A 26,788-nucleotide genomic window follows, 5' to 3' on the forward strand; every position below is an offset into this window, starting at 1 on the left:
TCGAGGCATTTTACTGGTTCTTGGGCAGGTTGAGAAATGCTGTGTTAGTTGATTTTCACCTCCAAATGTGCATTATCTTGAAAAGTGCTGTGTTTTTACCTTTATGTATTCAGATTCTCATAGTACTTCTCGAAATTCAAATTATTTAACCCTTATCATGTCCACAGTACTATTATGTTTATAACCATTTGCAGATGTGATAAGCATACAATAAAAAACTTCAAAGACTTCTATAGGTAGTCTCAATGAGAACTACTTATTGAAGTTGCCATTATTTGGAAAACACAAATATATAGATCAAACTGAATAATATTGTTTAGTGAAAAACAGACATACCCAACAAAATAACATGAATGAAACAAGGAACAGGAAAATTATTATACACGTCACAAACCCTCTAAACAAGTTATGAAACACAAGACATCACTCGTATTCTGTCAGCATTAAACTGGGAAACCTAACATTTCATAGCGAATAATACTTTCAAGTGAAACTAAAGTACAGAAAATAAAGATCTGCACAGCTGAAGAAAAATAAATGAGTAAAAATTATGGGGGGGGGGCTGTAAAATTTGATGTAGCTTGGAATTTTAGAAGTGCTTTAGATCAACTTTTACAGGTCACATCTCAAAAGATTGCGTTGTAAAAATAACTATTGTATAAACAACGTATATAATCCATTTGGAAATTAACCTGCTCAAATGTAGTAAACAACATGTCTAAAATTAGTAACAACAGTAAATGCTGTGTCACTCATAGGCAACCTTTGTTAACAAGCTGTGTATGTCAACCATCGAGGTCATTGCTAAAAGGATCGACACGGATCAGATAGCGGAACCTTGTCTGATCCGTGCCGATCAGACTGCGGAACCTTCTCCTTCTTCTCCTAGTGCACTTCTAAACAAATCAGAGTTTAAAAGTGCACTAGGAGAAGAAAGACCTGGTCAGTGTTAAGGGCAGATCAAGGAGTCGTGCAGAATTCTTCGGAGGTCTCAACCCTTCATACAAGGTCCCAGAGAAGGAGATAAAAGGGACTAGACAGAAACGTTGGCATCAGCAGTCACAAATAGATGACCATGTGGCAAGGGCATGCCAGAAGTCAGGAAGAGAAGGACACAGTCCACCTGAGGCTGTCTAGCTCTAGGACAATGCTGCAGTAAAGGTCGCCAGAGCTATCAGCCGAGGAGCAGATCTCAGTGCCCAGAGAAGAATGCACCACCATCTGTACAGGATTGCATAGGCTTCGCATGTTGGACACCCCCCCCCCTTGTCCGAGCCCATGAGTGCTGGAAATCAGTGTCCCAAATCCTACCAATATCCCTGATGAGACACCAGGTGAAGTCAGACATTGTAGGAAAAAAATCCGAGGCCTGGGATGGAAAAAAGATTTAAGTACTCTAGAGCAGAACCTTGAATGAGTGCACGACACAAATGCAGAGCCTATGCGAGTTTGTTACTTTTATGTGTTCTATATATCTTTTACGTAATCTAGGAGAGATATTTTAGATGGACTGATAAAATATAAGGTACAAATAAGACCCTATGGCATGTTACAATTCTTGGTTGAATTATATTTGAAGTTAGCCTTTGTGATCTGCCATAATGACTGAGAAATTCAAATGCAATAAAACAAACACTTATTTCATATAATTTAAAAAAACTGGACAATAGTTTAGTTAGATACTGTGTTTCAAGTGCAACATGTGATTTTGCTCAAGTCTATACAGAATAGTTTATCTGAGAGGGGACATATGGGTCATTAGTTAGTACCCTTTCTAATTGCACTAGTTAGTGAGAAATATTACACAGACTGCAAAAGCCTATGTAACCTATTTAGGAATACAATAAAACTACTTTCTTTTTCTAGCATCTGGAGTATAATGGGTGTTGGGGAGGGAATGTTGTTACCACGGGGAGTGAATTACTATTGTCTCAACACATGTTTAAACATTTTTCATGTGCAATGTACATGCCCAACTTTTTAATATCTTTTTTCCTAAAGTAAAATCAGGGATTCAAGTTACACACAAGGGCAAGTTATATTCACGTAAATACGGTAAGCGTTTTGTCGCCGCGTTGACATCCTTCTGTTCAGCTGACTTGTATGGTGAGTTACAATGCATAAATATTTTTCTCACTACCATTTTTTTACCCCAAAATATCATTAAAATCAATTTTACACTGAATAATATAAATTTATATATAAATAAATTATAAAATATTTATAAAATTAATTTTTTTATAACTATTTATATATTAAATATTTTAGAACTAAAAATTTTTCCCCTATTAAAAACTGCCTGGCACGTCAGCAACTCAAAATATTTGGTGCTTGTGCATAAAAAGGTTCACTGCCCTATGGCACTACAGTTGTTCCAACTGAAACGACTGCATAAATATTTATGCCTGTTTTCCCTGATCAGATTACTGTTTTCACTCTCCTGATCTAAATGTTTTTACTAAACTAATAACTGAAATAATTCATGCTAGAATGAAAGCCTTTTCTCCACTTTGCTACAAATCCATGACCAATATCCAAGTCTTGGTTCTCAATAAAAATGCTCCTTTACAATCCATGATAAAAACGCAACATTATATTCAGTGGCTTAAACTGAAAATTTCAGCTTCTCACTCAGTTTACACAGCAGCACGAAACAAGTGTAAAAAAGTTATTAATGATTCCAATCAAACTTCCAACAATGAAATACAATAATCTTGCCACTTACTCAACTAACAGCTTTACCTTCTAGTACCTTGCTAAGGATGTTGGCCATAACTTCTGGTCTTCATTGTTCCCATTTCTCTTGCATCTTAATGGTACCACAGTAACCACAAATGAGGAAAAGGCAGAGTGTTTTCATCACTTTTTTGCTCTATCTCTTACTTGGATGATCAATGCAAATCACCTCCAGCACTACCACAAAGTGCCCACCACATGCCTCCTTGGTATATTTGCCAAAAAGACATCAGGAAAACCTTGAGTAATCTTGATACTAATAAGGCTCTAAGTCTAGATGTTATTCCTCCAGTTGTGCTCAAAACTTGTGCCTCAGAATTAACACCCATCCTGTATTTCTTATATAGGCTAACATATTCAACTGGTATCTAGCCAACAGCATGGAAGAGACTTTATCCAAACCTAATAAAGGGAGACAAAATTCAGCAGTCATCCCACTTCTCTACCCTCAGTATCTTCAAAATTGATGAAAAAACTTAACCAGCTTCTTTATAAACCTGGAATCAATTAATTTGTGATCACTAGTATAGTTTCTGCCATACTTCTTCTCTAGATAACCTCCTTGCTAATCTCACCCACCTTCGGAGACAGGATTGCAGAAATTCATGTTGTTGCTCTCGATATTTCAAAAGCATTTGACTGCATCTAGCATCAAGGCCTCCAAGTCACCATCTTATGAATCCCCCCCCACACACACAATGTTATTGGATTACAGATTCCAATATGGCTGTTCATTGCATGAACAGCCATAGAGGAATTTGGACAGTGTCATAGAGGACAGCTTCCTCTGATCTATCTACTCAAGAGTAAATAGTGGTAACTTCCAATTTCAAATCCTCTGTACACTCTGGTGTCCTGCACCAGAGAGAAAACATCACTATCAACAATAACATAGTCAATGAGACTTTTCTTATTCCTTGCCTCTTCTCTCCATGTGAATTTATGCACATTTTTATGTTGGAACGTGGTGTTAATAATAGCCAATCCATGTCCTGAGCAGAAATCCAACAGGTATTTGCCATTATTATTAGCTTTGTTCTTTTCTCCAAACTTTCCTAAACTATTTTTGTATGACTGACAATCATTTCCTACTCTGCTATTTAGATCCCCAACAAGGACCAACTTTTCTTTTTTCATTATGTCAGTTGCTTTTTCTAAAGCACCAAAAAATTCCTTCCACCTTAGTAGAACCTTCTGTGGGACCATAGGCACAAATAAGTCTCATTGTCCAGTTCTCCCATCGTGATATTTGCCCACATCACTCTACTTGAGACTGCCTGCCATTCAACAAAATTAGCCTCGTATTTAGTGTTGAATACTATGGCTATTCCTTTTTCCTTGATTGTCATTGCCTGAATATAGCATTTTATATTTATTTATTGCTCAGAAAGATCTCACCAGTTTGTCTTTTTTTTTTTTTTTTGTTTCAGTCACCCCCGATTATATCGATCTGGTACTTATCTAATTCCTCAGCTAGCTCCATTTCTTTGCCATTCAGGCAAAGAAATTGAAATACTTATCTTTAACTCTGGTGATGTTGAGTTGGGGTGTGTTTTCAGATTTGTTCCAGTAGCTGACTTTTTGCTGTTCGCCCTGGTTCCCTGGCGAAAATAACAGGGGCCTTGTTTAACCAGGCACCGCCCCAGCCAGCATGAAATTTTGTCATGTTGTACCATCATTTCATAAGCCAATAAGAATATAATTTGGTTGGCTAAATCCCAAATTGCCAGCCCATCCTCATTTGTTCAGTATCTAAGCAGATACTGAACAAACGAGGGTGCACCACAAAAAGGTGAGGACTGGACATTAGGTCAGAAGCCCCGGTCGGTTCTCCGCATTCCTTTAAAGGCTATGTGGAGGTCTCCTCTCAGTTATACAGCTTTGACCCTTAAGCATCCCAGCAGCTATACCTTAAATTAAATTAATGACATGTTTGAAATGACAAATTTCAAACACACAACATTTGGTACACAAAACATTTTTGATATTTCTGCCATATGAGCAACTGAGTCTAAAATAATTTAGTACTTACATCAATGTGCGAGGCTTGTTCCAAAAGATATTCTTCAATTTCATTTACATATTGCTGTTCCAAATTTAACAGAAATAAGTTAGCAAGCACGACAGAGTTTGCTGATGCAGCTCCAAGTCTCTTAACAACAGTACCCTATTTAATAACCAAAATACACAAATTAAATTTATGGGAAAAAATTATATAAAGTGCATTTCACAATAATATATAAGCACATTAGCTTTGCTGTATGTTTACAAGAACTGTACAATGAACAGAGAAATTCTGACATTTGGAACATACAAAAATTTGCCAAATCGTCTGAATTTTGTTACGGGTATTTTAAATAGAATCATTAATTACTATTTTAAGTAAAAGGATTTGAAATTTTAAAAAAATCTCGGTATATTCTTTACTAAAACTTAAAATGTTTAATAGATATCCAAAATATAAATTGCTGAAATAAACAATGAATGATCATTACAGCAATGTACATTGTAAAATGTCATTTATTTAAATTAGTTTATTTTACTTTTCTTAACTTGTCTTTTTCTATCAACTTCACCAAGTTAAGACCAGTTTTGACCTGGGGGGGGGGGGATCTCATCAGTGGGAGCCAGACACAGAGGCAGTGAAGTGGAAGTAATGCAGAAGTTCAGGTAGTGGCCCTTCCCTTAATGCATAGCATTATACATGTCTGCAACGAGATGTGCTTTGCATTATGGGAGATACTAAGGCAAGTATCTCCCATAATGCAAAGCATATCTTGCAATTCAAAGGTGGAATAAGTGATCAGAACTTATTCCACCTTTACCATGAGATGAGTTGCCCTAGTCCTGAAAATAATTCAGGTGCAAACTTACACTTGGATAAAGGATTAAACCAAACATATAACTGGTAGCATAGCCAAGTGAAAAAACTTCCATCAACTTATCCTTAATCAAGAGAATTTTAATAAGGTTTGACACCTTTTGGCAATTGCTACAGGTAAATATGACTACTCCATTACTTCCACTTTAGCATCACCACCTCTGGGTCTGTCTCCCAGAGGTGGTGATTGCTAAACCGGTTTAGACCTTTATCCTCAATAAAGGTCTAAACCGGTCTGGATAGTCTCCATTCTCTTAATACACAGCATTGTACATGTCCCCAAGGAGTGTGCTTTGCACTTACCCCACCTTCCCATGAGTTGCCTCAGCCCTGAATATACTTCAGGTGCCAACTTTGTTTAAAGGATTAAACCAAATATATAATTGGTAGCATAGCCAAGTGAAAAGAGTTCAATCGAATAGCAAGTATTGTTGTTCAAATCTCAAAAAGATACACTCTTAAGATCATCCAAATCTATGCAACAACAATAAGTCATATTGATGAAGAAATTGAAGCCTTCTATCAAGATTTATTCAACTTTACAATAAAGGAAAACATTTCAAAATTGTAATGGGAGACTTTAATGCTAGAATTGGTATACAACATTCAGATGAAAGCTCAATGGGAAATTTTGGATATGGTGTGAGAGACTGTCATGAATTCTTTTTTCAAGAAAAAAAACAACACATAAAGTGGATATGAAAAAGTCCAAATAAAATCGCAAATTTAACTCGGTTAAATTTGCGACTTTATCCTCAGCAATAAGAAAAACATCTTTCAAGATTGCTCTGTTATAAACAGCTTCAACATTGGAAGTTACCATCATATGGTATGCAGTAAAATCTAAATAAACTGCCAAAAGGAAAGAAGAATGTTTCGAAGATCAAAGTAAAACATAGATGTACTTCTTCTTCTTCGCGTTATTCCCGCTTCCTATGCAGGGTCCGCGTGTTACTTAGATGCGACTATTTGTTAGTACTACTCCCAACCGACCCGTCGCCTGGTCTGCCGCTGGGGGGGATATATTTTTGACTGTAGAGGTGTATGTTCACGGGGCCGGTTTGCCTGTTTGCGGGACGAAAAACACCAGATAAACTGGCGGAAAAAACCCTACTGACCGCGCCCAAGGCCGGCTAACTTGGCTATGCCTGAGGAAGATCCTCAAATTCCTCACGTCTACAATGTGAATCGAACTTGGGACACTCCTTCCCCAGTCATATGGTTGAGAAGCGCAAAGCCACTAGGCTAACCGCGCGGTCAAAACATAGATGTACACAAACTCAAAATTAAAAAAGATATATTCCAATAGATTTAAACATCTTATTATACATGACAATGCTGATCCATGAGAAAGTAATGATATTATTACCCAAAACCTTTATAATGCTCACTTGAAATAGCTGGTACCATATAAAAGAAACAAGACAAAATTTCTGAAGAAACAAAGAGAAATGAGAATAAAATTGAATACACTGAATTATGCAAAACTTATCACAGAAGAATTAAGAGAATTCAATTGTAAATTAATACAACAAACAACTGAAATAGTCTCAAAAAAGCCAAACAGGAATTGATGAACAGCAATAAACAGGTGGTTGCAGTCAAACTACAAGATGGAACCATAACCATATTGTCTACCAAGCATGTCATATGTGAAACCTCCACTAACATATGCTCCTGTTGCATCACAACAAGAGCATAAAATTATTTGTGAAAATTCTGATAAAGAAACTTTGAGTCAGCCTGATCAATTTTGTACCATGATATCTGTGGTATAATGTATAGATAGTTGCCCATTCAATAAAGTGGATACCAGGCAAAAGTTATTCCTCTCAAACACATTAAAACAGTGGAAAAGGAGAGGATGAACTGACAGTCAGGTTGATGGCAGGGAATGTTCGGTTTGGGATATGAAAGAGGGAGGGATTATTGGTGTCGAGAATATGTTCATCAACTCTTCCTCTGATGTTTATGCAAGCACTACCCAACATCCCTTAATTCAGAGTAAGAATGGTAACTGCAATGACATAATGAAGGCCATTCTGAGAAAAACATGCAATAGAAGGAAAGTAAATCCAGCATACTGCTATTAGGGTTCTGACTAAGAGTCACAGTGCAACATGCTTCTAGATCACTAGTAAGTGGCGATTTGCTGAAATAGAGGTATGGTTAACACATGATGACAGGTCTATCTCTTGTCCTGGTCATATGAACCTTGAAACATTTTGTAAAGCTGAATCACCACTTGGCTTCGGGTATGTTTCATGCAGGCAGAAGCAGTGATTTATACTTCTGCAAGAAAGCATTAATATCATCCATAGCAATTCCATTGTAGGAATATGTTTCATTAGCTTTCCCCCCCCCTTTTTTTTTGTAATATAACTTGTCTTTTGTTAATAAATTTGTTAATATTTGGCTGTAGTTTTGAAAATGTTTTCATATATAAGTAAAACTGTAGTTTGTCCTTAGCTTTTAGACCAGTGTACAATACAATTAAATTTATATAAACTTCTTATAAAATTTGAGCTGATGATCTAAGTTATATACTGTAAAAAATGAAATATTTAAATAATTACTTCTGGCAAAAGTTTTTCTGGCTTCCAGACTACTGGCATTACCATTAAGATTTCATCGTTTTCAAACTCTTCTGTAGAATCAATTACAATTGGCGGGAAATTTCTCTTTATTGGTAAAAAGACACCATTACCAGTCTAGAAAATATAAATTAGACACAGTCACACAGCATTTAAACTCTATATAGAATTATGCTTAATATTATATATTTTAATGATGTATTTATTAGGGAGGAGACAACTAGATATAGAATATTCACTAGTTTAAAAGCAATTCTGAATCAGTACCATTTCTGTATATCTGAACCTTTATCTCTTTCATTCAATACATTATTTCAGAGCATGCTATTTGCATAAGAACATAGCATAACTTTTTAAGCAGCAGAGGCATGTACAAAAAAATTCTTTTTTGTACATGCCTCTGCCGTACATGCATGTACAGCAGAGGCATGCGCCAGCAAATCCATAGTACTTTTCCAGTTCCTCTTCAAAGCTCTATTTCCTTTCCAGTTCCTCTCCTAATAATGATGGTTACTATAGTTCGCCCACCGATTTGAGGTCCCTCGACACTTCTGCGCATGTCCGAAAAAGGAGAATCCATTCCGATAATAGGGTAATCAGTCTGTCTTCTGGGATGTAATAATAAACAAACTGAGTTTGTTTATTATTGCAGGTTGGAAAATTTAGTTTTTCTTTTACGAACATTGCTGTTTTTGAAGTGTAACTATTTTGCTTGTATAACAGTTGGAAAAATGTACGTAGAGTGTTAATACGTGCAAATACTGCGTTCTACATAAAACAAATGTCACTTCGCTCCATGATAAGTTTCCTTTTATTCTGGGACTTTTCAAATCAGAATCCGATTTCATGAAGTATTTTCCTTAAAGTTTTTCTTTTCCAAGGAAAATTAATTTTTCTTTAAGCACAGGAATCAATTTCGGAACAGTTGGCACTCTTTTCTCGACCATGTCTACATCAAAATCATTCAAAGCTACAGTTTCGATGGTTTTCTTTCTCTGGCGCTTTTTTAGGAGATTTAAATTTTGGCTTACCTTCAACTTTTGATTCCCTACGAATTCTTTTAACAGTCGACCCCGATACGCTCGCAATTGCATGTTTTATGACTTGAGAAAGGGGAACAAGAAGATGGCCTTCTGACGATTCTTTTTTGCAGAATGTCAGCACATTATTCAATATTCTTTTGCAAGAGCTACTGAAACGTTTAACAACAGAACTTGTTGACTGTACTGGATCCATCATACAAATTAATAATAAAAAAAATAATGCAAAAAAGCGACAACAAGAATCAAGCCAGTACTAGTACAGCAACAGACAAGAAAGCTGTGATTTCGCATGTTGGCGACCAATTCGTACATCATTTATTTCTCCCCTTCAGCATGAATCGACTATTCTTGGCACAAAGCCAAGAAGGGATCTAGAAATGGTGGGCAAACTATATCAGTTGAATTTGAGTCTGTCAAATTTGATATTTCTACAGAATTAGAACTAACAGATTAAAGCAATGTCTTCATCAGAAGAGTACACAAAGTTTTTTACTGCTGCAAAAGCTCAGTTGAGCTACATTTATGCCAGTAAAGGATGGAGGCATAGGTCAGTCCAAGGAATAAAATTTGATCATGTTTTGGATGATGGTTATTACTGAAGGTTGGGAGAAGAAATATGCAATCTTTCTTGCATATTCCTTCTGTCTGTCTCTTGCATAAGGGACAGACCTGATTTAGTTCAGTGGTGCCACTGAAGTCTAAAAGGTTGTTCTTATCATCTTGAAATATAGCTATAGTATCGTTCAGGACATAGGTTGTGGTGAATCTAGGGGTTCTAACAGTTGCCCACTACAAGGTGTATCAAATAAAAAGGAGGGAAAGCAGTGTATTGTAATCTGCAAAACTATGGTTAAGTTTTGAAGTCTGTGCGTGCAGGTCATTTATATACAGCAGCATATAAATCGAGGGAGGGCACCTGCTCTACAACTGTCTCCTCCACTCAACCAACTGACTGCAACTACACCAACTGCCAACCATCACCTCTAGTATTTCCAAAGACAGTCTCTTGGTTTATTGGCTTCAAAATTTTGCTGACAAGCTGAAAATAAAAAAAATACTATAGAAAAGAATTGCAAGTTACTGAAACTGTTTTAAAAGATAGATGCAAAAGAATTTTTTCAATTTGAAAGGAAGAATGATTAGGTGGGGAACACCAGTGAAGGAGTTTAAGGACAGCACCATGAGTATCGCATACAATAGTTGGCATAGGCTTTCACTTGTCATGTGATTATGACACCAATGAAATGCTGGATGGTATTAACTGGACTTGTAGCATTTATTGGCTAAAGTATCATTTATGGAAGCAGAAAAAAACTTGAAATAGAAAAAAAAATCTATTGTAATCACAGAGTACCATATGCAAGAGGACAGAAAAATTGTCCATGTATGATATACTGGGACACAATGCACAAATGACATTTGAAGGTGCTGAGAAACTAACAAATAAGAAACAACAAAATCAACTAATACCAACTCATGCATACAGGCAGTCTGTACAATACTTAAAGGTTGCCGACTTACAAACCAATATCAATCGTGTATTGTATTCCAGGTATCATCCCGAAGAACACAGTATAATTAAAGATTGTTTCTTCTCCAATTTATATTAGCAATTTATACCTGGCCTAAAGAATCAAATATTACCAAATGCTTAGTATAAACATAGAAAATATTAATGTAATTTGCTTACAGAACATTTCACTGCTCTTCCTGCTTCATTTGTCCACATACGTTTTACGACATTTACAACTCTTGCAGCACAAAATATCTCATTTTCATACGAGTTCTGCTTCATGAAAATATACAGATAGATATAATATACATATATAGACAGCTATAATATACACAGAGATAGACATAGATAGATATAATACTTTTTAAATATATATGAAGTATTTTACAATTATCAATACTATCAACTGTTATTAAACCAATGATCATGAAAAGATACCAAATTATCATTGAATTAGTCAACTACGATCCATGCCAAGAAAACAGTGCTTGAAACAAGAGGAATAAATTTTATTATGTAGTGATTTTGGTTGCAGTGCTCCATTTTTTTAAACATTAGATATAGTGCTGTTCTATAGTTTCTTGATTCATTTATCACTGAAAAAAGGCATTCATAAGACAATGAATGTCAGTACTGCAAACTGAGGGATCAAATTTTATGATGGATTTAGTTCAGTGAATATGCTGCACAATTTATCATTTGCTCTTGCCAATATGCTTGTTAAAAGGTAGGTCATGCTGACAAGAATAAATGATACTCTTATCGACCTATTTTTATATCCTAACTCTCACTAACCTGCAGTAGATCAGGGAATGCCTCCCAGATATGAGCGGTAGGAGGGAAATGAAATATCTCCCATGGACCAGCAGGCACTCAGGAGCATCTGATCCAGAACAGGCAGCTCAAACAGCAATTGATCCAAAATAGATGGCTGATGAAATAGGAAACTTCTATTTCACTTGGTTCTTGGGGCCCTCTGTATAACATTAGTCCCAGTTTTGTATTATGGATAGACACAAGCAAAAGTAATATGCCATGTGATCTGACTTGCCATCAGCACAATCCAGCAGCATGTCAAGGATGGACAAGTGAAATATGCTACTGCAGGAAAAGAAAACCTCATGAGGATTGCCATCTGTAATGGCAGAGGAATAAAACAAGCTGGGAAACTGTTGAATGCATGTAAAGAAATGGAGAGAAGGAATTGATATCTTAGGAATAGGAGAAACTTTTGAGAGGCACAGACCAATTTGATACATGTTTCCAAAATGGAAAAACAGTACATCACTACATCAGGAAGAGAACAAAACAAGAAAGGTATAGCCTTTATTTTGATAAAAAAAAAAAAAAAAGACAATAATCCATAATCTCAATATATAGGAAATCAGAGCATGTAATTTCTATACTTGTAAAATCACACCTTAAAGACCTCATCATCAAGTATATACACCAACTAGCACACACCCAGACAAAGAAGCGACAAATAAGTAAAACAGAAGAATACGAAGGAAAGAGAGACAAGGTTATAATTGTGATAGGTGCAGCACCAGCCCAAACAAATTTTTGAGTGTGTGCAAGATTTTTTTCTGCCCTTTGGTTTCATATTTATATTATTTATTAATATATCACATTTTTATATTAAAATATTAAATTACTAAATAAAAATTACAAATTAATTGTTTCTTAAATAAAAATTGTATTTATAAAGAGAATCAAATTTTCTCAATGAAATTGGATCTAAATGTGTCTGCCCCAGGAATTATCAAATAAAAATAATTTGGAGCTTATAATTAGAATAAAATTCTATAGAAAAATATATACATAAATTTAATATTTTTGAAATATAATTTTATTTATTTTTTATTTTTTCTGCCTCCAGTTTCCACCCTTTACTTTTCCAAGCGCAGCTTTCACCCATTCCACCCCTGCCTTGATCCAGGCCTGGATAGGCGACTGAAATGCAAAGAATGGAAGGACAAGGATAAGCAAATATATAGGATCATATGGACTAGGACAAATCAACAACAGAGGAGAATGGCTTCTCAACTTTTGCAACCAAAGTAATCTAATAATCCAAAACACATTCTATGAACAAAAAAAGCACAAAACACTTGGACTGTTCCAAATTGAATCACAAAAAACTAAGTAGACTTCATTCTGATTAACAGGAGAAGAAATGCTATTAAGAAGTAATGCCAGAAGCAGACTGTGGCTCAGACCACAGATTACTGTTAATGACAATTAAATATTAAATTATTATTATCATCAAATTCCTGCCATGTACCCTCCAGGGGTGTACAGGATATGAAAGTACTGCATGAAAAAATTACATCATTACTAACTTCCTACAATTTTCCTCCAAATCAGTCTGTTACTTGTCAAGACTCCAACATTATCAGATCTTATATTTCTATCGTCTAAGGCACTTTGTACCGTATCAATCCACCTATATCTTGGTCTTCCCCTGGGTCGTTTTCCTGCCAACCTGGCAGAGAACACTTGTTTTGCTAATCTTTCCTCTCCCATTCTATTTAAGTGACCATACCATCTGAGATTAGCTCTGCTAACACATTCCTGGATGCTGACAACGTCAAGTTCTTTCCTAATATCCTCATTTTAAATATGATATTGCCATTGATGCCATCTGTTCACGCCTCTAATCTTTCTCAGGACTCTCATATCTGCGGTCTCTAGTCTTTGGTCAAGTGTTTTACTTCTGACCCAGCTCTCAGATCCATAAGTTAAAACTGGTTTGAACACTGTCTTGTATACAGCTAATTTAGTGTTCCAACTAATTTCTCTTATTCCATATGAATTTATTCGATTGACTTCCCACCATACCAGCTTTGCTGATTCTGTTCTCTATTTCTATATTTAATTTACCATCTTCAGTAAAAATCGTGCCTAAGTAGCTGAAATGTTTTACTTGTTCCACAGGTTCTCCATTCACAACACAGTTGACATTTTCAATGATTCTGCCTATTTTCATTGTCTTTGTCTTTTTATTGCCGACCTTCATACCATACCTATTACAACAGCTATTCAATTTAGTCAGAATCTTGCAGACTTGTAGCAGATTTATTTATAAGTATAACATCATCTGCATAAAGCAAAAGCTGACATTAACGTCTCCAATTTTGATATCAGGTTTAATACCACTTTCCTTCATAATGTGATCCATATAGATAATGAATAACAGAGGGGATAATGTACATCCTTGTCTCACACCAGATTTAACATTAAACCATCTTCCTGTACTTCCTTCAATTCTAACTGCTGACTTACAACTCAAATAAAGACAAAGTATTGCTTGATATAATGCCCCGTATTGAATAGCTTCTCTCTTGGCACCTTGTCATATGCCTTTTCCAGATCGACAAAACTTAAATATAGATCTTAGTTATATTCCCACGCTATTTATTATTATTAAACAATTAAATATTATTAATATTAAATGTTAATGACAATCATATCTCCCTTATTATACAGGGGTATAAATACTTGTTACAGTCTCTAGGCCATACTCATGTCTCCCATATCCTCATAATTTTAGAATCACTTATCCATTCATCCATCTCCTGCAGCCTTAATCAACTCTGTCTAGATTCCATTTACATTTGGTGCTTCATTGTTATTAAGGTCCTTAGCTGCCCTTTCAACTTTATACATAATTGGAAATGGTTCTAGCTCAAGATTCTCCTGGGAGCAGTCTCTACAAATATTCCTCATTAGCAGTTTCTCACTGTATCTTTCCATCTGTTTTTTGATCTCCTGTTGTTCCCCATTCCTGTCCTTGGTAACATTCAACACTTAAATTTGTGTTCAAGATCATAAACTAACTTAGACAGCTTTCTGTAATTGTGCCTCATTGTTTCGAGCTCTATCTCTTCGTATTTCCTAGCATTTTCCTCATCTTGCACAACGTGTTTTCTGACCTCTCTATGTAATCTCTGAACTCCCAACCTTGATTATACCCATGTTGATTCTAATATCCATCAGTCTCTTTGTCTTCTAATTGGACCTAGATGTGTCCTAGCTGTATCCTATATTACAACTTTAACTCCCCCTCAGAGTACGTCCTCTAAGTTTTAGTTTTTGCTGTGAACCTTCTGGGAATTAGTCTTACCGTAACAGTCCCATCCGATATGGATGGGACGGACATGGAAAGTTTTGTTGGCTGTTACTAGGATGACGGGCAGTGCTGCAGTCTGCTCCTGGACAAGCATGCACTTCAATGATGCCGGTCTTACACCACTGCTACCATGATGTAATCAATCTGGTATCTCTTGACTTCTTTTTGTACAAGTATAATCTAGGTGTTTCTAGAAGGAGGTATTAATTAATAACTAATCTGTTATCATAGACAAATTCCAACAATCTTTCACCATGGGTGTTTAATTCTCCTACCAAACCAGCTACACTCAGACCCAATTGTCATTTCTTTCCCACTCTGCACTGAAGTAGTCTAGAATGAAGAGAACATTTGTACATGGTAGGCAGTCCAAAACAGTCTTTAGGTTTATATCGATATGGCTTTTTCTCTCATAGAGCAGTGCACGACTATAATGGCTTGCCTTTTATCATTATTTTACCACTGATTAACACATTTGTTAATGAACCTTAAGACTAATAAAAAAAAGTACTTTTAATTCTCAGGATGTCAATTCTGTACCTTTTCATCTCTTTACTGATAATGTCATGCAAACCAATCTGAAGTCACCAAACATTTCTTGTGCCTCTGTGAAGTTCATCTCTGAGGTTGATCCCATGTCTTTTATATCCTTCATTCATAGTAATACTGATTTGTACTAGACTATAATATACTTCTTGAATAGACTCCTCTGCCTAAGCCCTAATGCAACTCAGATTATTCTGCATGATAGCCGATGCAGCATGAGATTTGTTATAAGACACAATCATATTATTAGATTTGGAGCGAAGTCACCTCAAGAAGTGATAAGGACAGAGGTATTAACAGTTTCAGAATGGGCAAAATACCAATACCCATTGGTCCATAGCTTTTTATGCTTTATTCAAAGCACCCCCCCCCCCTTTAGAAATTCCTTCATCCACCACCAGTGCCTGATGAGAGCATATTCTTTCTCACTTAGGTATTGGAATTCAACAGAATAAAGCTAGAACATCAGGAAAGATTCCCCCCCCCCATCCTCTGGCATTAAAAGTTGTCTTTAGGAATATATCATGGGAAAACTGGAATTAACATCAATGGAAGAAATAGAACAATGTCACCAATAGATGACATTGTTCTGTTAGCCAAAACCGAAGAAGCTCAGAAGAAAATCTGAATTGACCTTGAAAGAGAAAGCAGGAGGGAGGGGGGTTACAGATTAATATAATTAAAACAAAATTTATGACAAATTCAGATTATACTGAACTAAAATTAGAAGATAATACTACTGAAATTGTGAATGTACATTTACTTTGGGCAAAGGTGAGAATGGATTCAGCATGGAAGGCTGTTGTGTAAACTGAAGGATATGGGATTGGATTAGAAATTACCAGTTAAGATAAGAGAATGGCTGAGTGACAGACATTAAAAAGTGATGTATGGAGGATGAGTCTACAAGATTTAAGATGGGTGGCGAACCCCACGAATCAGTCTTTGGTCCACTGTTATTTAATCTTTACATTAATGATATTGGGAGGATTTAACAGGTAATACTGCTGTTTGCATTCAAAGACAGGCAGGGCAATAAGGCATGCAACACTTGCAGAATGATTTGAATGGGCTGGAATTGTGGGGTGTGAAAAATCAGTTCAATGTTAGTAAATGTAAAGTGATGCACCGTGTAATGAAATATCCAGTGGTATATTATGTTGGCAGGATTATGCTAGAAGAAGCTGAGTAGGTTAGGGACTTGTAATATCAGTAGACAGAAAGTTGAAATTCAGGGACATATAACAAAGACTGAATAAAACTCAGAGGATAACTGCAATGCTGAAACAAATATTGACACCTAAGGATAAGGAAGCCATTTTGCCTCTTTAGCAAGGCTGACAATCTTTATTCAAAGCAAAGGATTGCTTTTTTAAGATAAGGTTTGCTTAGATAAGGGGGAGGAGGAGCAAAAGTGTTAGAGATGATATCAGGATTGTGGAACAGATATCTCTTTTCATAATCCACATTCCAGTCCTGTTATGATATAAAGAGAGATTAAGAATTTGTGGACTGTAGATGTTGGCAGACAGGAGGAAGAGTGGTGATATGATAGACCTACCTACAAACTTATGAAAGGATCATAAGTTTGTAGGTAGAGGCAGCGTGTGACTATAATGGCTTGCCTTTGGAGGTTGTAAATTTTTATATTTATCATATACGCACGAGAGGTCAGGAAACCCATAAGCACATCAATGCCATGTGTGGGGTGCATGTGGACTGAGTAGTTTATTGATTTTTTTTTTTTTTTTTTTGAAAAGCTGCAAGTTATAATTGTTTCAAAATACTTCATGAGAGAGGCTGTTCCAGAGGTGGACGGAATAAAAGAGGAGAAGCAGATTCGGTGTGTTTGCAGTTGCACAGTAAAGGGATGATGGGCAGTTGCTGCTCATGTATTAACAGGTGCAAACTGAAAGCAAAGGAATGATAGTTGTCAATTCACTTTTTTCATTCATAAGGTTTATGAAGATTCAGTGGCAAGCCTTGAAGAACACCCCGATTGATTCAGCCAGAGAGACATGTGGCGAGGTTGTCTACAAGGATAGAAAAATCAGAACTCCATGGTGGACACAGGAAGTTAAAACAGGCAGTAAAGGAAAAGAAGAAATCATATCAAAAGTTCCTGACAAATAAGTTGGCTATTGCTCTTAAAGAATACAGAAAAAAATGCAAGAAAGCAAAACATTATGTAAAACTTGCTAAACAAGTCACGGGAGGACTTTGGCAAGAACATAGAAAATAAATATCAAGGAGGTGGCAAGATATTATGGAGGTTGTTGAAGAAGCCTAGAAATGGAGGAAAGAGTGTTGTAAAAGGAGTTCGAGATGATAAGGTGACACGAAAACAGGAGAAAAAGATATCCTTGAAGTATGGAGTAATTACTTCAAAAAAATTGATAAATGAAACAATAGCACAGTTGTAAAAAACATTCAACAGGCATACAGTCAGGAATACATATTCATACTTGAAGTAGAAAAAGCCATCAAAGGCTTGAAACGTGGAAAGGCAGCAGGAGTAGATGATATTCGACCAGAAATGCTGAAGTATGGTGGTATAAGAGTCTTATAGTGGCTGCACTGCATAGTTCAGAAAGCCTGGACAGAGAGACAAATTCCCGATGATTGGAGTAGAGCTCTCATAGTGACCATATATAAAAAGGGAAATAAAACTGAATGTGAGAATTACAGAGATATTTCCCTACTGAGTGTTCCTGGCAAGATCTATGCAAGTATACATAAGAAACGGTTGAGAAGTATTGTGGAAGAAAAGCTTGGTGAAGAACAAGCTGGATTCACACCAAATAGAGGCTGTCAGGATCAGATCTTCACTTTACGACAAATAGTAGAGAAAGCACGGGAATATAACAAAGATCTGTATTTAAGTTTTGTCGATCTGGAAAAGGCATATGACAAGGTGCCAAGAGAGAAGCTATTCAATATGCTAGTTATATGGTGTCAATGGGGCATTATATCAAGCAATACTTAGTCTGTATTTGAGTTGTAATTCGGCAATTAGAATTGAAGGAAGTACAGGAAGATGGTTTAATGTTAAATATGGTGTGAGACAAGGATGTACATTATACCCTCTGTTATTCATTATCTATATGGATCACATTATGAAGGAAAGTGGTATTAAACATGATATCAAAATTGGAGATGTTAATGTCAGCTCTTTGCTTTATGTGGAGGATGTTATACTCTATAGTGGAGAATAAATCCACTATAAGTTTGCAAGATTCCCTGACTAAATTGAATAACTGTTGTAATAGATATGGTATGAAGGTCAGCATTAAAAAGACAAAGACAATGAAAATAGGTAGAATTGTTGAAAATGTCAACTCCGTTGTGAACGGGGAATCTGCTGAAATATTTTACTTGTTCAACAGGTTCCCCGTTCACAACACAGGCACGATTTTTAGTGAAGATGGTAAATAAAGCTGGTATGGTAGGAAGTCAATTGAATAAATTCATATGGAATACGAGAGAAATTAAGCAGAACACTAAATAAGTTAAAACTGGTTTAAACAAGACAGTGTTCAAACCAGTTTTAACTTATGGATTGGAGAGCTGGGTCAGAAGTAAAACACTTGACCAAAGACTAGAGACCGCAGATATGAGAGTCCTGAGAAAGATTATAGGCGTGAACAAATGGCATCAATTGCAATATCATATTAAAAACGGTATTAGGAAAGAACTTGACATTGTCGGCATCCAGGAGTACGTTAGCAGAACTAATCTCAGATGGTATGGTCACTTAAACAGAATGGGCGAGGAAAGATTAGCAAAACAAGCGTTCTCTGCCAGGTTGACAGGAAAACGACCCAGAGGAAGACCAAGATCTGATAATGATAATATCGGAGTCTTGACAAGTAATAGACTGATTTGGAGGAAAATTGTAGATAGGAAGTTAGTAATGATGTAAATATTTTGTGTAGTACTATCATATTCTGTACACCCCTTGAGGGTACATGTCAGGAATTCAATGATGAGATTTATGAAAGAAAAATGGAGATGAAGAGGTTAGTGTGTTAGAGGTATGAAAGCATGTATCACACGTGATGCAAGGTTCTAGATGATTTGGAATGTTTGAATGAATTCCTGTACATTTACAAGTATATATCCCACACACACACACACACTATATTTGACAAAAGAGCTAAAATCAAATTTGAATTCACGTGTTCGAGGACTGTCACTTTTGCTGCTGCCATCACTGACTTCATGATACAGTACTATAAATTAATATAAATAAACATGTTTTGCATAATATGTCAGTTCCATAAGACACTGCTATCTTACAGGTAATATATTTAAGAAAACACCTCACCTGCCAATTTGGATCCTCAATAAAATTAAGATGAAGGGTGGAACATGGATGAGCTTCAATTTTCAGGTCTTCTATTACAACCGTGTCTTTGTCTGTTGCACGATTAATGAACTTCTTTCCCTGAATAATAAACTGCACAAGAGGAATACTTAAAATTAATATTTTGATTATAAAACATCAAGTACTTCAAATATTTACATAATTTAATACATTTTAAATTAACTCTACAAAGTGAATTGCATGCATCTGGTCACTGAGCAAGGCGATCAGTGACCAGATGGAACCTGATCAGGTGATACTTTGATCTTGGAATTTTGGAAAAAATTTCCTGTTGTTGTTTCTACTGCCTGAGTGTCTTTTTAAGAAATGAGGCTTTGAAAGTTGCAATGACACTCATGTCCATGAATGGTAGCAATGATGTCATATTTAGTGGGAAAAAAACTTATTCTCACACAGATCATTAAGAGAATTTGGATGACTAGGTGTGTCTGCTTGCAGACAACATCACCACATACCTCTCTGCTGAATCAGTGTTTTCTTCAGGGCTTGCCACTGAATCTCCAAGGTTTGTTTCCTGTTTTCAAACTCTCATTTTTTCTTCAATCTGTGTATTTTAGTCAACAGTTCACATCTGAGAGCTGCTCTTTGCTTTAAAACTTTCTTACAAGTTCTTGTTTTCAAGATGAAATTCAATTTTATCTTGCTCAAAACTAAATGTTGATCACTTCCAATTTCAAATCCTCTGTATACTCTTGTCCTGCACCAGTGGGAATACATCACTATCAACAATAATAGTCGATGAGACTTTTCTTATTCCTTGCCTCTTTTCTCTATGTGAATATTTTTATGTTGGAACATTGTGTTAGTATTAATCAGTCCATGTACTGAGCAGAAATCCAATAGGTATTGGCCATTATTATTAACTTTGCTCTTTACTCCAAATTTTCCCAAAATACTTTTGTCATCATCATCATCAAATTCCTGCCATGTACCATCAAGGGGTGTACAGGATATGACAGTACTACATGAAAAAATTATATCATTACTAACTTCCTATCTACAAATTTCTCCAAATCAGTCTGTTACTTGTCAAGACTCCAATATTATCATCAGATCTTATATTTCTATCGTCTAAGGCACTTTGTACCATATCAATCCACCTATATCTTGGTCTTCCTCTGGGTCGTTTTCCTGCCAACCTGGCAGAGAACACTTGTTTTGCTAATCTTTCCTCTCCCATTCTATTTAAGTGACCATACCACCTGAGATAAGCTCTGCTAACACATTCCTGGATGCTGACAATGTCAAGTTCTGTCCTAATATCCTCGTTTTTAATATGATATTGCCATTGATGCCATCTGTTCACGCCTCTAATCTTTCTCAGGACTCTCATATCTGCGGTCTCTAGTCTTTGGTCAAGTGTTTTACTTCTGACCCAGCTCTCAGATCCATAAGTTAAAACTGGTTTGAACACTGTCTTGTATACAGCTAATTTAGTGTTCAGACTAATTTCTCTCTTATTCCATATGAATTTATTCAATTGACTTACCACCATACCAGCTTTGCTGATTCTGTTCTCTATTTCTATATTTAATTTACCATCTTCAGTAAAAATCGTGCCTATGCAGCTGAAATGTTTTACTTGTTCCACAGGTTCTCAATTCACAACACAGTTGACATTTTCAATGATTCTGCCTATTTTCATTGTCTTTGTCTTTTTATTGCTGACCTTCATAACATATCTATTACAACAGTTATTCAATTTAGTCAGAGAAACTTGCAGACTTGTAGCGGATTTATTTAGAAGTATAACATCATCTGCATAAAGCAAAGATGCTGACATTAACATCTCCAATTTTGATATCAGGTCTAATACCACTTTCCTTCATAATGTGATCCATATGAATAACAGAGGTGATAATGTACAACCTTGTCTCACACCATATTTAACATTAAACCATCTTACTGTACTTCCTTCAATTCTAACTGCTGACTTACAACTCAAATAAAGACTAAGTATTGCTTGATAATAATGCCCCATTGACACCATATAACTGCAGCATATTGAATAGCTTCTCTTGGCACCTTGTCATATGCCTTTTCCAAATCGACAGAACTTAAATACAGATCTTTGTTATATTCCCATGCTTTCTCGACTATTTGTCGTAAAGTGAAGATCTGATCCTGACAGCCTCTATTTGGCCTGAATCCAGCTTGTTCTTCACCAAGCTTTTCTTGTACAATTCTTCTCAACCGTTTCTCAAATATACTTGCATAGATCTTGCCAGGAACACTCAGTAGGGAAATACCTCTGTAATTCTCACATGCAGTTTTATTTCCCTTTTTATATATGGGTACTATGAGAGCTCTACTCCAATCATCGGGAATTTGTCCCTCTGTCCAGGCTTTCTGAACTATGCAATAAGTCAGCTAAAAGGATGCATGTTTAAACCAGACCAATCAAATGATCAGCTTAGTTCAGCCTCCAGCTAAACTAATGTACAATAGGATTAAGTATCTTGCATGGCTTTCATTAACATTGCTTGTAAAAATAGCCTCACATGGTGAAATAAGCTCTACAGCTTAGAGCACATAACAGTAAAAGCTATATCAATGAGTTGAGAGAACAAGAAGAACTTTGAATTCATTACACCTATATGCTAAACAATATTACATATTGGGTTTCTTAACCTGCACAGACTATAAATTGTAAATTGGAAGAATTCTTATAAAATTCCAATGTCTGTTAAAACTGAAGCACATTAATACTGTGAAAAAAACTTACCTTTTTTCCATTCTGAAGTTGGACAAATCCTTGTGAAGCATTGTATTTACATTGCTCAAACTCACCAATGTAAAAGTCATTATCCACGTCACTTGTTGTTAAGTGTTCATTCCAATCTTCATAGTAGACGTTACTGAGGAAAACTTTCTCAACTAGCCAACCTATCAATAATATTTTTATTTAATACTGAAAAAAAAAAGTATTTTTTAATATAGAGACACATTCAGCTCAAGAAAATGAAATTCAGTTCAAGAATGTTTTGTTTTTGAACAACTGCATTAGTTATGATAAAAACAAAAGAAAAGTTGTTGGCAAAAAATTAGTTTGTCAATGCCTAATGTAGTTTTCTTAATGTAATTTAAATGTAATTCTTGTGCTAGAAAGAGGAAAAGAACAGCATGCATCAACAAATTAGCTCAATGGGCACATGGTGAATAATTATTGAAACGACAACTATGATGATATGAAGCGTAGGGAGAAAGGACATATCGGAAATTTATGAAGTAACTGAGCAACAATTATTGAAAATGGCATTGTTGCGTCATGTCCTATCCTTTTGGGGCCCTCCTTTTATCTCTATTACATATGTATCTCTTATTTCTATCCTTCACTTAATAATTCCTAGTTACTCATTTCTTATCACTTATTCAATGCTATTTACTTTTAACTTCTGCCTCTCTTAACTTATTACTGGCTGAATCCCTGACAAGAATGAAGCTGTTGTTTTGTGAGACAAAGAAATGCAAATGGCACATGCCTATTTCTTTGTCTCAGCACTGGTTCCAACTCCTTATTCAAACTCAGAGAAAATTTATTTAATCACGCTGCACCCCCTGAATCCTAGATTATACTAAATATGTATGACCAAGGAGTCAGAACACAGTCAGCGTTCACTCTTCTCAGCTATAAATTCCCAACTTGCAGTCATGACTTTATATTTAATAATTTCCTGCCTTTTATGGTTTTATGAGCAAGTGCAGTAGAATCTAAGAACAGGCAAGACAACATTTATATCAAAACAAAACATTTTAATTACAAGTAGAATACATATAATACACTCAGAAGAACTTAGTTAATCATTCAACTAAAATTTAGATACAGCATTAGCACTCTCACATACAGTTAACTATCCCTTTTCATGAATTAAAATCTGAGAAACATAATTACTATTTTATTTAATCACTTAGTCTCATTTCACTACTCTATTCAATCAAACTTTACTCTTAATACTTATCAAATTCCATTCTTAACTTTCTTTAACAATCCTATTCAAATTTTACATATCTCAGACCTAATTAAGAACATTTGTAATTCACTTTCTCTAAAGATACATTTATGAGACACTATTCTATTTTCGTTCTTAAACTATCAGCAACAGTTCAAAGAGTCTCTCTTAGCACATGCTATAACATCTTATTCAATTCCATTAGATAGTAGACAAAGTTTTCACCTTACCACTTTGCTGGTATGCTACTTTGGCCACTTCACTTTCTCGTCAGATAACTACCTTGTATAATCGCTTTACTTCACACTTCCTCGGGATTTTCTTGACGATTTCCCTCTATACTTAATACTGAAATATTCTGTAGTTTTCCGCTATTACAGTCTGCTGGGCTTTTATTCTGGCTGGCAAGCTTCCTGGTCATTTGGTCGTAACTTCCTCAGACAAAGGAAAACCACGTGGAAGCTCCATACCAGTCGGACATCCGTGGATACACAAACAGCAGCAGGAAAACGTCTAAAAAGGACCATGTTCGCAGCGTTACATCTCCTTTTAAACAGCATGCCGTTTTCTCTCTTTTGTCATCGATGTGATGTCATGCTTTCACTACGTCACATGACACTCAACGCCGCTCATGGAATCCTTTCGTAACTCACGTAGCGTAGTGGTGGAGGGGGAGGAAGGCACCGTGCTACATAACAGATATACTAGTACATTCACCACGTCTCAGAAATCTGCTATTTCACATTTTGGGTTATTATTTTACACCCAGCAAATGGTTAGTTATTCACATAGTATTGGAGACTAAGCAACTATACAATAATAACATATTGAAATTTCACATCCCAAAATAAGATAAGATAATAAAACTAAATTAAGAATTCTATAAAGTGCTTCTTTATTTCTGATAAATCATTATTTTTCTCAAGAGTGAGAGAACGATGTTAAGTCCAAGTAAAACGTGATTTTCTTTAATATTTTGTCTCACTCTGACTTAACAGCATACAATAAATGGAACTTTTTCAGAGTACCAGATTGACATCACAAATTTTCAATTAAAGTATATACAGTAATTTGCTGGCCTATAATACGCACCCCTTTTTTGGTACACATTTCTTAAGAAAAAAAGCACCTCCAGGGAGTCCAAAGAGTCAAGGAGGGCACTCTACAACTGTCCCCACCACTCCACTAACTGCATCTACACCAGCACCATATACCGCTGACCACCACAACTATTTTCACACACAATCATCCATGCCCACGGCAGGATTCGAATCCACAGCTTTTTGGCTGGAGAGCAGATACGCCAACTACTCTGCCAACCAGGCCGGCCTTTATCACTGAATATTATAATGAATCTACAGTATTTCAAATAATAAACCCAGAAATTCATCTCCAGAGCTAAATGAAGAGACACTTGAAACCTCTAAATCAGAATCTGGGCCCTCATGCAACAAATTGTCCTCTGTACCATCCAATGCATTACTAATGCCACACTTGATTTAACCACTGTCTCAGTTTTCATAGCATCCCATGAAGCTTTGACCCACTCAAACTTGCGAAATGCTAGGCCTCTTCCTTCTTCCTGGTGGCGTAACTTCAAAATCTGAAGACTGCATCCAGCTGTTCTACTTCTTCATAAATTCCTTAAATGGTTTATGAATACAGACATCTAAAGGTTGAAGCTGACTATTTAGACCTCCTGGAATTTCTAACATCTGTTCTGTGAGAACAAAACTGATCCAATACTAGTAGGGCAGGCTTCTTAAACAGTCTGCCAGGGCACCTAGACCAAATTTTATCTATCCATAACTTCATTCCTCCTCCATCCATCCAGCATTTTGCATGAACATGTACAAACACTTCTTTAAGCAGTTTTTCATTGGGTAGCATCTTCCTTTTAAAAATCAATAGTGGCAGCAATTGTTCCATCAGCAGAGCAGGATAAAGCCACCATGTAGTGAGTTTTTTCGTGCATCAAAGTTTTAACAATAACACTTTTTGTGCCCTTCAAATCTACAGTTTTGTTTGAGGGCACATCAAAAATCAGTGGAACCTCATCCATGTTTCCTATTTGCACAAGCTCAAAATTTTCTGGTTTCTTTGCATTAATCATGAATTGGTGAAATTCAATTTTTTTCCTTCATATCAGGCTGGCATCTCTTTTGATTTTTTTTTGTTTTAGTCAGCATGCATAGCTGGTTTCTCTTTATGAATCTTAAAAACACCACGATGTTGATCCAGTAAAGTTGGCCATCGCTTTCGCTTGATGGTAATCATTTTTGTAGACACTGAAAATCCCACGTTTCTGCGATCTAAAATCACAGTATTCAGTTCTGTCAAGTTCTGGCCATTTTGCAGTTCCATTTCATAGGTTGTTTACTGCGAGTTTTTCTTCTTTTTTTTTTTTTTTTTAAGATCCTTTTACTGATTCCACCAAGTTCTTATCATTTTCTCAGTTGAGGGTGGTTCGAAATGCCTATCTACAGCCCTGTTCCCATGTTCTTTAGCGTATGCAATCACAAGTAGCTTGTATGCAATACTGTAGCAATGCCAACGTTTTTCAACCATAATTTCCCAGTTGACAGCATATACGCAGCCACTGAACTATACATAACTGGAATGCTCTCACACACCACAAGGATGAAACCACACAACTCTGAACAGAGAAAATTTCCAGAAATGAAAGTAATAAAAAACTGTTTTCCGACCTATTTTCAAAGAAAAAAGTGCATCTTATATGCCAGCAAATATGGTATATGAAACTAGAGATGGTGATTATTAAAAAAAAAAAAAAAAATAGTATGGGGCTTGAAGCAATTAAATGATATAGGAAGCTGAAGAATGCTAGAAGTGCATGGAAATTTGTCTCTAGACAATATCCTAATATATTTGAGAATGTATTAGGATATTATAAAATGTCAATGTGACTAGTCATGAGATTATTTAAGATGTTAGACTAGGTATTTCAGTAGAGAGCAAGAGATTAGCATGACCTCTGAGTACACC

General features: G+C 35.9%; 1 protein-coding gene across 5 annotated transcripts in view; it reads right to left on the reverse strand.

Moving 5' to 3' along the window:
• LOC150104496 (exosome complex exonuclease RRP44-like) overlaps positions 1–26,788 on the reverse strand; it is a 136,742-nt gene that overhangs the window by 100,222 nt on the left and 9,732 nt on the right. For 3 of the 5 annotated variants that reach the window (XM_090395670.1, XM_090395667.1, XM_090395669.1), the window contains exons 3-7: positions 22,558–22,718; positions 19,773–19,904; positions 10,945–11,040; positions 8,194–8,328; positions 4,769–4,903 (exon numbers count right to left, since the gene is read on the reverse strand). In XM_090395670.1, the coding sequence (XP_090251796.1) occupies positions 4,769–4,903; positions 8,194–8,328; positions 10,945–10,983 (309 nt within the window). In that variant the 5' untranslated portion in view covers positions 10,984–11,040; positions 19,773–19,904; positions 22,558–22,718. Of the gene's footprint in view, positions 1–4,768; positions 4,904–8,193; positions 8,329–10,944; positions 11,041–19,772; positions 19,905–22,557; positions 22,744–26,788 lie in introns of all 5 variants that reach the window. The other 2 variants (XM_090395668.1, XM_090395672.1) reach the window with 2 other exon arrangements.

This window comes from Typopeltis vanoorti, chromosome 7 (genome assembly GCF_054136105.1).
Source record: "Typopeltis vanoorti isolate ZY-2024b chromosome 7, IOZ_Tvanoo_1.0, whole genome shotgun sequence".
Taxonomy (NCBI): domain Eukaryota; kingdom Metazoa; phylum Arthropoda; class Arachnida; order Uropygi; family Thelyphonidae; genus Typopeltis; species Typopeltis vanoorti.